Source organism: Zootoca vivipara, chromosome 5, assembly GCF_963506605.1.
Source record: "Zootoca vivipara chromosome 5, rZooViv1.1, whole genome shotgun sequence".
In the NCBI taxonomy this organism is placed as follows: Eukaryota; Metazoa; Chordata; class Lepidosauria; order Squamata; family Lacertidae; genus Zootoca; species Zootoca vivipara.
In genome coordinates, this window is record NC_083280.1 from 73,679,321 (window position 1) to 73,694,121 (window position 14,801).

The 14,801-nt window shown below is 39.7% G+C and overlaps 1 protein-coding gene across 1 annotated transcript in view; it reads left to right on the top strand.

The window, feature by feature from the left end:
- The window catches only part of JMJD1C (jumonji domain containing 1C), a 95,567-nt gene that overhangs the window by 18,452 nt on the left and 62,314 nt on the right, over nt 1-14,801 (top strand). The window contains exon 2 of the mRNA XM_035138460.2: nt 2,273-2,437. Within this exon, the coding sequence (XP_034994351.2) occupies nt 2,273-2,437 (165 nt within the window). The remainder of the gene's footprint in view (nt 1-2,272; nt 2,438-14,801) is intronic.

Sequence of the window (14,801 nt, forward strand, 5' to 3'; positions counted from 1 at the left end):
ACATACTGCTGGTGTTAGAAACAAAGCAGTCGAGTGGGCATATATGGGGCAAGGCAATCCCACAAGTACCGGTAAACTGTCCTAAGTGCTTTATATAACAACAATAACACCTGAACATGTTGGTAACATGTTGGCAACCAGTGCAGATTTCTGAGCAGAGCAACCATGTCATGCTGCAGCATTCTGCACTAATTTTCCCATGATGATTTCTTATATATTGTAAAGTAAGACTTGGTTTTATATAACTGAAAAGATGAGTAATTAGAGATGTGTGCTTATTAAAGAGAGTGTCAGCATTTTAGAATTGAACCAATTTGACAATGATGCAATTTATACAACTGAAGCAGTGTCAGATATGAAGTACAGTACAATAAAAAAGAAGCTGAAATAATTCTAAAATTGCCAAGTATGAATATATCTTATAACAGTGGTGAGAGTTTATGTTAATATTTAATAATGTAGGTTGGTTGTTATATAAAGAAATGGTCTTTCTTTTAGCTGATTATAGTGCTAAGAGTTGTGTAGCTCCATTGATTGGTTCCATGCAGGCGAAACCTGACCTTTAGCAGATGTTTGAAAAATTGCCAGTACTCGGTGTGATCAGTAGGCTAGACATTTTTTCCCCTCTCATGTTGGCAGAAAACCTACATTGTCTTAGTAACACAGCGTTTCTAAGTTTCTAATTCTTGAAAAGAGTTTCCAGACAGGTACTTCTAAAAGTTGAAAGATAGATATAACTGTTGCAATGCCTACAAGTTTGTGTGAACGTATTTTAAGTATTAAGCATCTAAAAACTTTTTCAATTGCTCTGCTAACATCTCTGTCATATGCACCTTCTTAGTGCAAGTTGTGAAATAAATACATTTTGCAGCAACAAAGAAGTGAACTTATGTTGCTTGAATTTGTTATTGCCTTTGACAATTATGTAATTTTGGTGTCTCATACTTTTCTGGGGGCATGTGTGTATGAAATGCTTTTTTTCTTACAAATCAAAACACAGCCCATCTGGAGCTATTGGCTAAGAACTGGATGTTGTATGACTCTCTGTGAAGGCAGCTTTTCTAGCAGTATTTAAGAGGAAGATGCAGCTGCTTAGTTGTAGGAGTTTAGGAAAACAGAGCCTGTATTGTTCATTTTAAACTCTACCAGTTAGGCTTCAGGGAAATGTGAGTTATCTGATGAATACTTTGACAATACAACCAGCTCCAAGGCTGGATCTTTTCCTGCAGGTGCTAATATTCCTAAGAGCTTTAGAGATGCTTTTGAGTGCACAGAATTTGGGATTTTTGAAAAGATGGAATTACAATAATCTTGTTTCAGTCTGAGATGTACAGTGGGTGATATCCATGATTAGTCATCCTCTGACTAGACCCATCAGAACCAATGGACTTAAACAATTTAAATCAGTCTACTTGGAGTATGACTAACATTACAAATGGTCCAATATGTATAAAACCTTATCCTGCTCTTCTCTCTCTCTCTCTCTCTCTCTCTCTCACTATTGGAAACAAAGACCTCTTAAATAAATCAGAATGAGGGGCAGATGGTAGGGAAAGTGTCTTGTAATTGTAGTGCTAATGTGAATTGTGGAGCCTTTTCTTAAACTGACCACAAAGCTAGGATCTGCTCCTCATTACTGTTTCCTGACATTAAACTTCAAAGGAAGATCCATTTGGCCACTCTTCTTCTATCTGCATACTCCTATCTGCATCTTGCTGCAACAAATCTGGCCATGTGTGCCTCAGTGTTCTATATAGGGTTGCTGTGTCACAATTCGTAAGTTACCCTTAAATTTTAAGGTGCTCTAACCATGGTTTTATAAACCTTTCTTTATGTAGGGGTAGCTTATTACTGAAGGAGCACAAAAACTTACTTTGCAAAAAAAAAGATGAGGCAACACAATTCTTCAGAAATGAAAAACTTAATTTGAAACATAGAGGGATTTCATTTTCCAAACATTGCTAAATTTTGTCTATTTTGTTGCCTCCAACTAATGAGGTGTTGTAGATTAGAGCTAGAAAACAAATAAAGCATAATTCTGAATTGTTCCCAAACTTGGTTATTACATAAATACTCACACACAGGTACAAATTAGAAGGAATTATGAATTTGGAGGAAGAAGTAATCAAATGAATGTTGTTGTTCGGGACTTATCATTCTGATGGTTTTGCTTAGGAGCAGTCTAAAATCAAAGAAATAAAATATTCTGGTCTTTCTGTTAAAGTATGTGTATTGTTGCAATAATGTTTCTCCAACTACTTTATTTCCCCAGGTATATGTGGAATTTGATGACCTTGAATGGGAAAAACGAGAATGGGTTAAAGTTTATGAAGATTTTGCAGCCTTCTTGGTGGAGTACCAGCTGGTCTGGGCAAAGAGAAAGGATCCTAGCCAGACTCAGGGATCAAAGACCAAGTATATTCAGTGGCCTGCACTGGTAAGATATTTAAATTCTTTTTAACAGTGGTGCAAAGGATACAAACTGCTCTTTGACCCACTTCTCTGCCTCCCTCAACCTGTTGGTTCATATTGCCTTTACCAGCATGGTTAGGGAAATGACATTAGCGTGCATATACAGTATTGCTCAGTTATTCCATTGGGGCCGATGGCTACTGTAATGGTGCTGTTGCGGCTACACTTGAGTAAAGACACCCAAGTCTGCTCTGTCATTAAGAGTTTTATTGTGCATGGTATTTACAGTGCAGGGATAGCAGAAAACATGACCTCTCAGTCACTTGCAGAATCCGGCAGTGGACGTTTCCTATTAAGTGCCCAGCATAAGAGTTTGGGCAGCCGAAACACCTCCTCCCGACCTTATGTTTCGTGGCATGCCTTATTTCGGGCACCGGAAGGGGCTGCCTGTTCCCCTCCACCTGTTGGTCAGGGCGTTGCAGTGGCTCTCTAGCATAGCTGAGCCCTGACTCCTCCAGCCCACTAACTTCCTCATTCCCCTCACCTGACCTGCTGCTGCTGCTCTCACTGGGCAAAGTGCTGGTCAACAGGAGAGGCGGAGGCTCCCTGTACGGAGGTCCCCTGACAGCTACCTTGTTATCATCTTGGAGTCTCAATGTTTAGCCCTTGTGTTTGTTTAACAGAAAGCATTAGAAACATTTCAGAATATTAAATTTAAGGGTAAAAAAATAATCAAAATATACACCAACCAAGTTTTAGACAACAACATCCAGGCCTAGAAGTTCTTTGGCCGTGGCAAGTTCTGCTTTCGACTCCTTGCTGGCTGGCCTAGCCAGAGGGAGGAGACCACTAGGGAGCAGACCATACTCAGTACACAGAGGCCTGACTCTCTGGACAAAGTCTGTTCTCTTCCCTGTTTTCTCTTTCCTGAAGGGAACACTTTTTAAATCCATAGTTTCTCTGTTAGAGGGTGAGTAGATACTTAGAGGGTAAGGTGGAGGAATATATATGTTTTAGTCTTTTAAAATTAAAACAGCTGTTTCTAGATATTGGAAGAGAGGTATACTAAAACAATGAGCCAATTACTGTCAGCCCCTTTTGGGGGCCTACTTTCTAGGCTATTCTTCCTTAGGAGCTGGAAGGTTGGTTGAGGTTGGAAGGTTGGTTGGAGAGTGAACAAAAATAAGATTGAAGGCCCTGTATGGGAAAAAGCTTTGACTTTGCTTCCTTTGTTTGTGTGGATCTTCCTCATTAATTCCATAATCACTTGTTTCCATTTGAAATCTCATGGCTGTGTTATTGTTACAGGAATATTGCAGTGTAGTTCTAGTGTTTCAGAAAGAAGGGTGGTTAAAATTAGTAGGTGATGCCTCAGTTATAATTTTGAGGCAATGAAATGAAAAGCATTTGTGTATTCAGTAAGCTGTAACCACCCCACCTCCAGAAGAAAGATCACTTGTTACCTGTTTTACACACTGAAGTGGAATGGCAACTGAATTGTGCATTTGGAATCTCTAGTAAAGCTTGTATAAAAGTCTTAAAGCTCTTAAAAGATCATTTCTGAGACTATAAGATCTTTATGGCTAGTACAACAAGCTTAACGAATGCATCTGGGATGATTGGCCAAGCTGCAGCCCTTTCAGGTGCTTTGGTTGAGTTAATGTACCGTAGTCCCTCCTGACCTGAATTTCTGTGCACTTTGTTCGGTACTGCTTAGGACCTCCAGTTTGAGTTTTCTTGGGTATCATTGAACAGTTTAGGTAAGAAAGATAAGCAATATATCTGGGAATAGAATTAAGGTGTATATTAAGGGACAAGGAGTAGGAATTGCTGCTGTGAAGAGGCTTGCTTGCGGGGATGGGGGTCAGTGAGGAAGTGGACGAATGGTAGCCATGGTGAGGACAAGGGGACTGCGTCTTTCACATATTGAGTTTTTTATTTGTAGTTTAGAAACTGTGTACTCCTAATACAGAATGTTAATTCCATCTTGCAATATTAAAATATTGTCTTCATAGCTGTAGATTGGAAACATTCATATTCAGAATCAGAAAGGCAACAGGTGCCTGCAAGTTTGTGTTCTTAGTTTATTGCAGAAAATGTACTACCTGTTGGCAAGGCTAGCAGTTTGTCAGGCACGTGTGATTTCTATAGCAAATGAAAAGACTGATTTTCATTTGAAGCGTGTAAGCTTCTGTACTGTTCTTGTGAAGAACTTTTAGTTGGTTGAATGACATGTTCAGGACACTGGTTTACATAGCTGCCAAGTTTTCCCTTTTCTCGCGAGGAAGCCTATTCAGCATAATGGAAAATCCCTTAAAAAAAGGGATAACTTGGCAGCTATGCTGGTTTAATTTATATTGTGCTGCTAGCTGACATATGCTTACAGAAGGTTTGAGTATATTGAAAACAATACAGTTGCATTTAAACATCTTGCGATTGGGCTATGTTTTCTCTGCTGCATCATTATGTTTAATAGAATGTGTGTGTGCATGCACTGTTCTGCATTGTCTCCTCAAGTTTATTAACAAGGCAAATACTGTGTTCCCATTTTGCTGTCAGAGGAAGTATAAAATATTCCTATGACATTGTCAGAAGTGATGCAGTTGACCTATTTCCCCATTGTAAAGACAGGACAGATTTCACAAACTAAAGTTTTTCTGTGAAATTCATTGCTACAAAGAAGTCTAAATGTTCACTGCCACATTAAAGAGTATTTATTGCAATATCTGAAAGTTGCCTTGAAGCACATTGTCAAAAATATTCTTGTGTTATATTGAACGCACAGAATTTCCCAAACTGCGTGAAACACTGAAAATATTTTCACTTCTGTTGAACATAGTTACTGTATACAGAATGATTTGACCTTGGCATTCAAGGCATAAGGCATGGGATCCCTTCTGGGTTTGTCTTCCATTTAGATTTTGACAGCTTATTGCAGTTGGCCTAGAATGTAATGGTACAGAAGAAATGCTGTTTGTTTGAAATGGAAATGAGACTCGGCATGTGCTTGACTGAGCAGCCTGCATGTTCTGTGGCATCTCTGTAGTGCCAGCAAAGACTAAAGGTCATATGAGGGTGCTGGGATGACTCACTGGCTTAATTTCCTCATCACATCTTAGTATATAAGATGGGGTATATAAATTGCCTTAGGGAAAATATAGTGAAAAGAAAAGAAAATGTTACTGATTTTTAGTTGATTAGTGCAGTTGTGTTCATCCCTTTCAGACCCATGCTTAGCCTCAGTCTACAACATGAGACCCACTTTTATTTTTTCACTACACAGGTTCATCTTTCACCTTGATTTTTAAGTGCTAGAATGACCATGTATGAATCAGGTACAAGACTCTGTTATCATTAGAAGAAAAGTGGGAATTTGGGTCAGTGCAACTTATAGAGGAGTGAGAAGTAGCAGCTGCTGAATTTTCCTTCTCACTTCACAATTATTTAAACAGTAAATAAGCTCTGTCTTCTTTCGTTTTCTTTTCGCATTTAGAAGCTGTTTTTCTTTTTTGCTCTCATTACAAAAACCATTCTAAAATTATTTTGTAAATTACTACAAAAATAATTAGGGGTGCCACTGCTGTGAACCCACCTTAGATTGGGGTGCAGTTTACTAATTGAAGACCAGTGGACTAGTAGAAGCTAAAAGTTAAACATTTGCAATTAATTTAGTGATGACACCCAACTCTTTCTCTTTTCCATTAAATCCCAGTGAGGCTGCAAATGTATTGAACCAGTGTTTGGGCTCAGCAGTGTGCTGAAAGTGAGTAAACAGAAACATCATCCAGACAAGAAGGACTTGCTAGTTGGAGGTTCAGCTGATGTAGAACTTTTGCACTGATAGGGTTGACAAGATTTATTAATGCACAAGGATTCTAAATAAGATCATTTACTTGCAGCTAAGGACTCAATCCCATGCACACTTACTTAGAAATAAGCCTTACTGAACAAATTAGAAGTTACTTTTGAGTAGACATGTATAATATTGGGCTGTAGCATGCATTCAAAACTTTGCAGAAGGAAGGCGTGGCATTTACTGGGCAAATTAAAATAACTCCTAGGAATGGAGCATGAATATTTATGCCAGGACTTGTCAGTGCAATACCTATGGATGTACATCTAATCACAAAGGCCTGCCTGGGTACTCTTGAACAAATCAGATCTGGAACAAATTTTGAGGGTTCTGTTCCTGCTGTGTAGAGGTGAGGAAGATAAAGTTCTGTTGCATGAGCAAAACTCCTTTCCAAGTTTGTGTGCTCTTTTTTTGTTCTTGGCAATGTGGAGTTGTCATAGGGGAGTCTTGAGAGCAAATTTGAAAATGTTGCTCCTGTTGTAGGAAAGTAAGATGCTCTGCCCTCAAAGTTAGCATATCTGTAATTAGCACAATGTGAATTGTGATCTCGTGAATATCATAGTGCTATTGAATAGTACCTACAATATTAGTACGTCCAGTATTGGCCTCCACAGTCACCTATGGACACACTGTTAAGACCTTATTCAAGGAAGACAATCTTACTCTGTTACGAGTGATCGCCAAAGAAGAAGACAATATCAGTAATGAAAAGCAACATGATTTCCTTTACTTTTTAAAAATTCCATATAGTTAATTCAGTGCTCTCTCTGGCAGGGAAAACATACTTTGCTAAATAACAGATTGAATGGGCACTCTGCAGCTGCTACGGAGAGCAAACTGTAGAACAACCTCCTCAGAATGGGGGTTTTCTCCTCTCCCTTGCTTTTATGCTAAGCAGTAGCAATAACAGCAGTGTACCCAGCAGCTAGAATTACAGCCAACCCATGAGAGTAAAAGAATGGGTGAACTGTTACCTCTGGCTAGTGGTGCTGTGAGATCCCTCACCATAAATATGTCCAAAGCAGGAAGCCAGCTGGGTGTCCGAAATCTCTAGGGCCTAAGGGGATGAGAGGTAGGAATAGCAGCACAGTCACTCCCAGCTGGATGCCATCTGTTCTAGCCTTGCATCCAAAGTACTGTGTGTCTACTCCTGCTTTCACTCTCCATACTACATTCTCACACTGCTACCTTAAGCAGAAAGACCCATCTCTCCCCTGCCTTCCTTTGGAGGGCTGGTGTTTTCTTGCTAAATTAAATGTTTGGGGTGATCAAGCAGTTCCTAAATAAAAGAGGTGCATATTTTGAGCAAAATGGATCTATAGTTAAGAAGTCAAGTTGCAATCATTTCCAGAAAGCAGAGTATGTGGGAAGGAGTGGGTGGCAGAACTGGTGAGACTGAGGTTAAAGAAAGGGATTAGCAAGGCTAAAGAGCAGGGCCAGACCAAGGCATAAAGTATAGAATCTGTGAGCTTAGCACATGGTAGTGGGGAACAGGGGGGGAAAAATCTACAAAAGAAAATAAAGAACCAGAAAAATTTCAACCCACATTTCGACAGAACAGCAACTTCTTCCTCAAAGACTGTGATCTTTCTGGGCTTCAGAAGGCTCCATGCTTTGGTTCCATGCCCTATCTTGTTCCTACAAAATTTTGCTTTCTATGATTTTGTTTTGTTTACTAAATGCAGGTCAAATATATGAAATTAGATCTCTCTCTTTGGCATCAGAAAATTTTCCAAAGCAAACTGAAAATTTTCTGGTGAAAATAACCCTATTTTGCATAGGAATCTCCCCCTCCCCCCCCCCCGCAAAGCCCAAATGTCTATTTAGTAGAAACCAGCTCAGAAGCTTTCTAGTCTGCTGCAGTCAGCAGCCACGTGCCAGTAAACATTGCAGCAGGGTTTTTCTCCCTGTTAAAAGGGTTTGCCAGTGCATATCAATTGTTCAAGGATTATTGTGCTCCTATTACTGAATTAAGATTAGTGGTAGTATAGCATTTCCTTCACCACCACCACAACCTTGCTTTTTTCTCATATGGAAAGGCCTTTAATTTTATCAGTCTAGCCTGATAAGCTTTCTTAATCAAATCTTGTAAACAAAGTGACTGCTTTCACTTTGTAATCTCTTCACTGATATATTGCTAATTGTCTTAAACTAAACTAGACCATATTTTTCTTTGCCTTATATAAAACAGAAGATATATCCTAGTATAAATGTTATAGACAGCACCAGTATATGGTTTTGAATCTGTATTATGCAAGCATCATAAAAAATAATAGAATGTTTATTGTCCTCCCTTTTTAAAGTGTAGCAATTTACCTGAAGAAAATTACTCTTAATTATAATTGCTTTTTTAATGATGATGATGATGCAGGAACATTTTCTAGCATGGTACAAGCTTCAATCAGTAAATGCATCTCTTTTGAGTACGGTAGCTCAGAGGACCTTGCACTAGAGCTGCTCATTTAAATATACGCCTCTCTATTCCTGACTGGAAGTTCCAGGGCATAAATGGAAGGGGCCACTAGCTGTTGATCAAATCACTTTATTCTCAGTATTATAGGACACAGACCAATTAATACACACAAAACTCTTATTAACTCAATTTCTTTGTCACCTAATACAAAATGTCTCTAGGTGATTTACTTACTTTTCATTGCTAAACTTCATGCTTGTTTAACTGTGTAACGACAGCAGCACCTCCAATACAAATAAGAAAGAGCAATAAACACGATAATCATATTCCCTCGAATTCCTGAGATTATTTTGTGCCCTCCAATTTCTCTTCTCTGGATCTTAACCCTGCTGCAAAAGCCAATAGTACAAATATTCCCTTTTACACAAGATTTGCCTGGTCCACACAACACACTTAGCCAAATGTCAGGTTAGTATGAATATGCAGGCTCCCTGAAAAGACCTCATAGCTGCTTTGTTCCTCCTAATCCCCCCCCCATCCCCCAGCTGCTGCACCACCAAGCTAAACCAAGGTTTGGTTTAGCATGCCATCCCAACATGGACAATCACAATAATAAAGTGGGTCCATATAGTCTCTCTTTCTCCCACCCCCACCCCCGCGCGCTTATAAGGTACTGTAGGCCCAGGGTTCAGCAGACAACAAAAATTGTTTAATGAAGGTGCTACACATACTTCTGTAGGGAGGGCACTGCCACAGATAATGCCCTTCCCCCCAGCTTTTGCTTGGTGGGTGGTGCCAAAGCCTCTCCTACTGATCTTTACTCCCAAGAAGGTCTCTAGGGCAGGCTTTCATATATTTGGGGTCTGTTTCAACAGCAGCATAATGATAAAAATGATAATATAAGATTTCAACAACAGTTTGATGTTTATAGCGCTCTCTCTCTCCCTCTCCCTCTCCCTCTCCCTCCCTCCCTCCCTCTGAACTTTTAAACAAGTAAAAGTAATGTTGAACTAGAATATGTCTTGGAAGGAAGCGTGCATTTTCAATTTTCCCTTTCTTCTGCTGTTCTCTGGGTCTGTTATGCTCTCAGCCTTCCAGAAGTGACTCACATTTTCAGTGCTGGCTGTCATCCAAGTTGCAGATAAAAGCCCTCCAGCTGGCTATCCATCTTGTACTACACTTCAGCAAAGGAGTTGCAGTGAAGCGTTGCTGTTGGCAGTACAGAGCAGCTCCTCTAGCAGAGTTATATATAAATATTTTTCACAATTTCTGTAGAGGTTAATGAACAAACGCTAGCACATGCAAGTAGCATTTTTTGATAAAAGTTCATAAGAGTTCTTTGAGACAGAAACAAATCTATCTTAGTCTTTCTTCAACCTCAGGAGCTATCAATGCTTATCAAACAAAATAAAATTATTTATTTTTTTGCCGTATAGTTTAAACTCTCAAGAGAACTTTGACCACCATTCTGCATACTCAGATGCTGTATGTACATGTTTAGATCCTCACAACTACTAACATTTCTATGCTGAAGTCACAAATCATTAGGATCAGTTTTTCTTTCATAAAGGAAAACTGAGCTTGTGTTTGAGCCACATTGAATAACTTTTCTGTAAAGTAGGGCACACTGTTAGCAGAAATACACTAGTACCGTGGCTGTAAGCCAAGACAGTAATTGAAGGTCATGGATTGTTTGCTAAGTGCAGTTCTGTGTGCTGTTTTGGTCCATAGGGGGACTGGCAATGCCAAGAAACAAAGAGAGCTCTGTTTGTTTGTTTTTTTAAGGTTATGGTATGGATTGCTTGACAGTTAATGCCTGACTGTGAGATGAAGCAAATGGTGGCTTAATGAAATATTATAAATTCTGTAGCTTTAAATGAAGTTTGTCAAGTGTGAAAGATTGTATACCTCAATACTTTGTAATGCTGGTTTCAGAAATAAATTGTGGTGTACATTATGCAGTCACTCTCAGTCTACATTTACATAGTTGCTCAGTTTTGCGTGCATTTTCTTTCTTCAATCAATTTTTTTTTACTGCAAAACAGTTGCTGGTGAGGTATTAGAATGCAACAGTAACAATTAAACTTGGTTCAAGTAACACACATTTACGGGTTTGAACTTGTCTTGCATTTATATTCATGCAGATACAGTACAGTATTTTCTTAGGTCTGGTTTACATAAGCATAGAATGAGATGACGAAAGCCTGTTGTGGTAGAATACTCTGTATTAAGGAGGCTGAAGGTAGGGGGCACCATGCTTTCCAGGTTTTCTTTATTTAATCTTGGTTAAATGAAAATTAGCACACCCCTTTTTTCAAGAACCCCCTTTAGCAGCTGTTTGCAGCATTTTAACCACTGTTAGGGCAGCAAGGAAATTTTGCACATTAGAATGTTGAAAATCCTGTGAATACTCAGAGGGCTCTTCACTTTCTTTCCCACTTTGGGTATGCAGACTGTGATACGAATAGTCAATGGCATTTAAGGTTAATAGCAGCAAACTGCTGAAATGGTTTTGATGTTGTAGGAAAGGGAGTAAGATCTCCAAGAATTCCCTGCTGTGTAAAATTTAGATGGTTGATTCAGAGGAAAAAAATGACACTCTAGCTTTGATCATGAAAACAAGTCCCTTGAGCTTTAAACAAGACCTATATTTTTAGTACTACTAGTTATGCAACATACTAATGTATTGCTTGTTGAATGCTATTAATACATGGATATACAAACTTTGTCCGTTTTGATTGCATTTTAATACATGTTTGTCTTGTCATTATAGAGAAATGAAACATTTTGCACAGGTATTTTGTGCACCAGTGAATGGAAGTGTTAACATCAAGTTGTTGTTGCTTATTTATGGTTGTTTAAAATAACTACATTAGCATCCCAGTTTAGAAGTGGAAGAAAAGAAATTAATAAAAACAATTTCTTGTGATAGTAATTTGTTTTAAACAGTTTTCAAGTTGTATTTTAAATTGTGGCTCACCTTTGGTCCTTATGGTGAAATAATGTAAGTTAATTTGGGCATTTGTTCCATTATTGCTAGAGAAAGTATCAATAGAACAAGTGGTTGGAATGTTTTGCATTTGCCCCAGCATTGTAAGGTAGCCAAATGTGAGCTTAGGACTTAGGCTTTTTAACCACTGCGTCACATCAGCACATGTTTTATGTGTTTTAAAGGCACATGAAATAATGTTTCTACCAAAATAAAGTTAATGGAACCTCAAAACAAAGGATGAATGGAATAAGAATGATAAGTGACTGTGATGTGAGCAAGTTCAGCAGTGTTCACACTCTAAACATACTCCTTGTCTCTAAGCAGGTTTTATTTGGCTTATATTGCCTTTCAGTTTACCGTAACAAAATTCAGTCTTCCCACCTCTGAAGTGTGTGGATGAATTGTGTGTAACAATTCCTTGTGTATGGTGCAGACAGGTGTATACTTGTGAATATGTATATTTCGTAACATTGGGAGTAGCCTGCTGACGTCCTTGCACATTCAATAGAAAGATATATTTCAAAGCTGATCCATGCATCTACTTACTGATGTTATCAGAATGGGGGGGGGGACACCAGCTCTGTCATTCCCTTGATTACAAAATTCACACATTATTATAATTTAGTACAGAACGATGGGTGCAAAAATGCAATAAGGACATCTGAAATGTCATCACTTCTTACAGGCTAAGACTGTTGAAAGTGTATTTTAAGCAAGAATCCTAGATACTGTTTTCAGCCCATGACTGCCGTAAAGGTAAAAGGACCCCTGACCATTAGGTCCAGTCGTGACCGACTCTGGGGTTGCGGCTCTCATCTCGCATTATTGGCCGAGGGAGCCAGTGTACAGCTTCCGGGTCATGTGGTCAGCATGACTAAACTGCTTCTGGCGAACCAGAGCAGCGCACGGAGACGTCGTTTACCTTCCCACTGGAGTGGTACCTATTTATCTACCGATACTTGCACTTTGATGTGCTTTCGAACTGCTAGGTTGGCAGGAGCAGGGACGGAGCAACGGGAGCTCACCCCGTCACAGGGATTCGAACCGCCGACCTTCTGATGAGCAAACCCTAGGCTCTATTTTCTATTGCTATACATCTTCCTTTTTTCTATTGGTTTTGAGCAAGAAATAATGTTGCAGTACAGATTTTGCTAGCTCCTTTATTCTGAGATGAACATTCAGCCCCAGAAGGTTCTTGGAGGGATTAGTTTTGTACAGGTTCCATGTAGGGATTGCTAATATGACTTCATTTAACATAGCTATACTTCAATGCAGCAATTCATCTCTGAGGTTGAGGAAAGGGCAGTACAGTCATACCTCATGTTACGTCTGCTTTTGGATGCGTCTTTTCGGGATACGGATGCGCCGAACCCGGAAGTCCTGGAACGGGTTACTTCCGGGTTCGGCATGCACAGAAACACTAAATCGTGCTTTGCGCAGGAGCACCGAATTACATCACGTGCCTGCGCAGAGGCGGTGCTTCAGGATGCGGCCTTTTCAGGTTGTGAACGGGCCTCCAGAACGGATTCCCGTTTGCAACCAGAGGGTACCACTGTAGCTCAGTAGGAGAGCATCTACATTGTGTGCAGAAGAGTGCAGGTTCAAACTCCAGCATCTCCAGGTAGGGCTGAGAGAGATCCTTTCCTGAAATCCTGGAGCGTTTATGCCAGTCACTGCAGACTGAGCTGGATGAACCATTAGTCTGACTCCATATAGGGCAACTTCCTATATTCCTGTTCCTTACTGTGTTCCACTGCAGCTGGGGTGGGGAACCTTTTTGGCCAGGGAGGCCAGATCCTTACCTGCTCCCACCCACATAGACCAACTTTGATAGGTGGGCAGGACCACCCATCTGTCAATAATCTGACATTATGATGTCAGATGCTTGATGGGTAGGTTGTCCCACCCACCTGTTGAAGTCCTTTGCCCAGTGCTCTGAAGGGCTCAACAACCAACTGATTTTCAGGCACTTGAGAACTACAGCACAAGGGGCTTTTACCAGCCCTATGCTTGCCAATTGGGAAGCAAAGAACATAGGGCTGGAAAGCTGCTTCCTGTTCCGATCAGCTACATGAGTGAGTTTGCCACAGGGAAGTCAATAATGCAGCTAATCCAGCTGAATCTCTCTACCTGCCCTGCACCCGATATCACATATATCATCTGGTAGGGAGTAAGTTTGTGTGCTTTGGGGGGAGATGGCCTTGTGGGTCAAATTCAGCCCATGAGCTAGAGATTTCCCATTCTGAACTACAGAGTAAAATAGTCTCATTTTACCACAGGATTGTCTGGGGTGTGGTGCATCACTCCCTAGCTACATATTGTATGTGCTAGGTTTGAACATTTTTGCTTGATGTGAACTATTTTGGTTTCTTTTTTAAGCTTATTGATTTTCATATTACTAATACCCCATTGTGCCAAGTAATCTCCTTAGAAAAAGGCAATTCTCCCTGGACTCTTTGTTCGAGGTTCTCTTTGGACTTTGCTTACTAGTTTCTGTGGCTTAAAAACATTTATTCCATTGTTCTTCATTCTAGGCTATCTTGACTTTAACATGATATGACTGCTTTCACCTTGGTGACATGCCATTTTTGCACCATCAATTTTTCATTATATCTTTGAGAAACAAGTCTAAAATAACTTCCTTTTCTTTCCAGATAGTTACTACCTCTTAATTCGACAAATTGACCTCCAAAACGTTATGTGAGCGTGACTGCTAACTTTTCTTTAGCCTTATGGTTTCCTGGACAGATAACAGAAAAATCATCAGATATTTTTCTTTGCATGCTTCCCTGGGTTGATAAATAAAGCAGCCTTCCCTAACCACTGGTGCTTTTCATATATTTTTGACTACATCTCCCATCTATCCAGCATGGCCAGTGATCAGAGATGGTGAAAGTTGGAACCCAACAACATCTGAAGGGCATTAGGTTGAGAAAGGCTAAAATAATGCGTTGTTGGTATTTTTTCTGCTCCCATTGTGAAGGCTAATAATGGGAGACATATACCATTATATCTACTTGTATTTAGTTTGATAGGCTCAACAGAAGCATCCCACTAATATCTTCTGACTTGGAATTATTTGCAGATACATTTGCTATGTACAGAGCAATGCTTCTTCCAGTTCTTTCTTT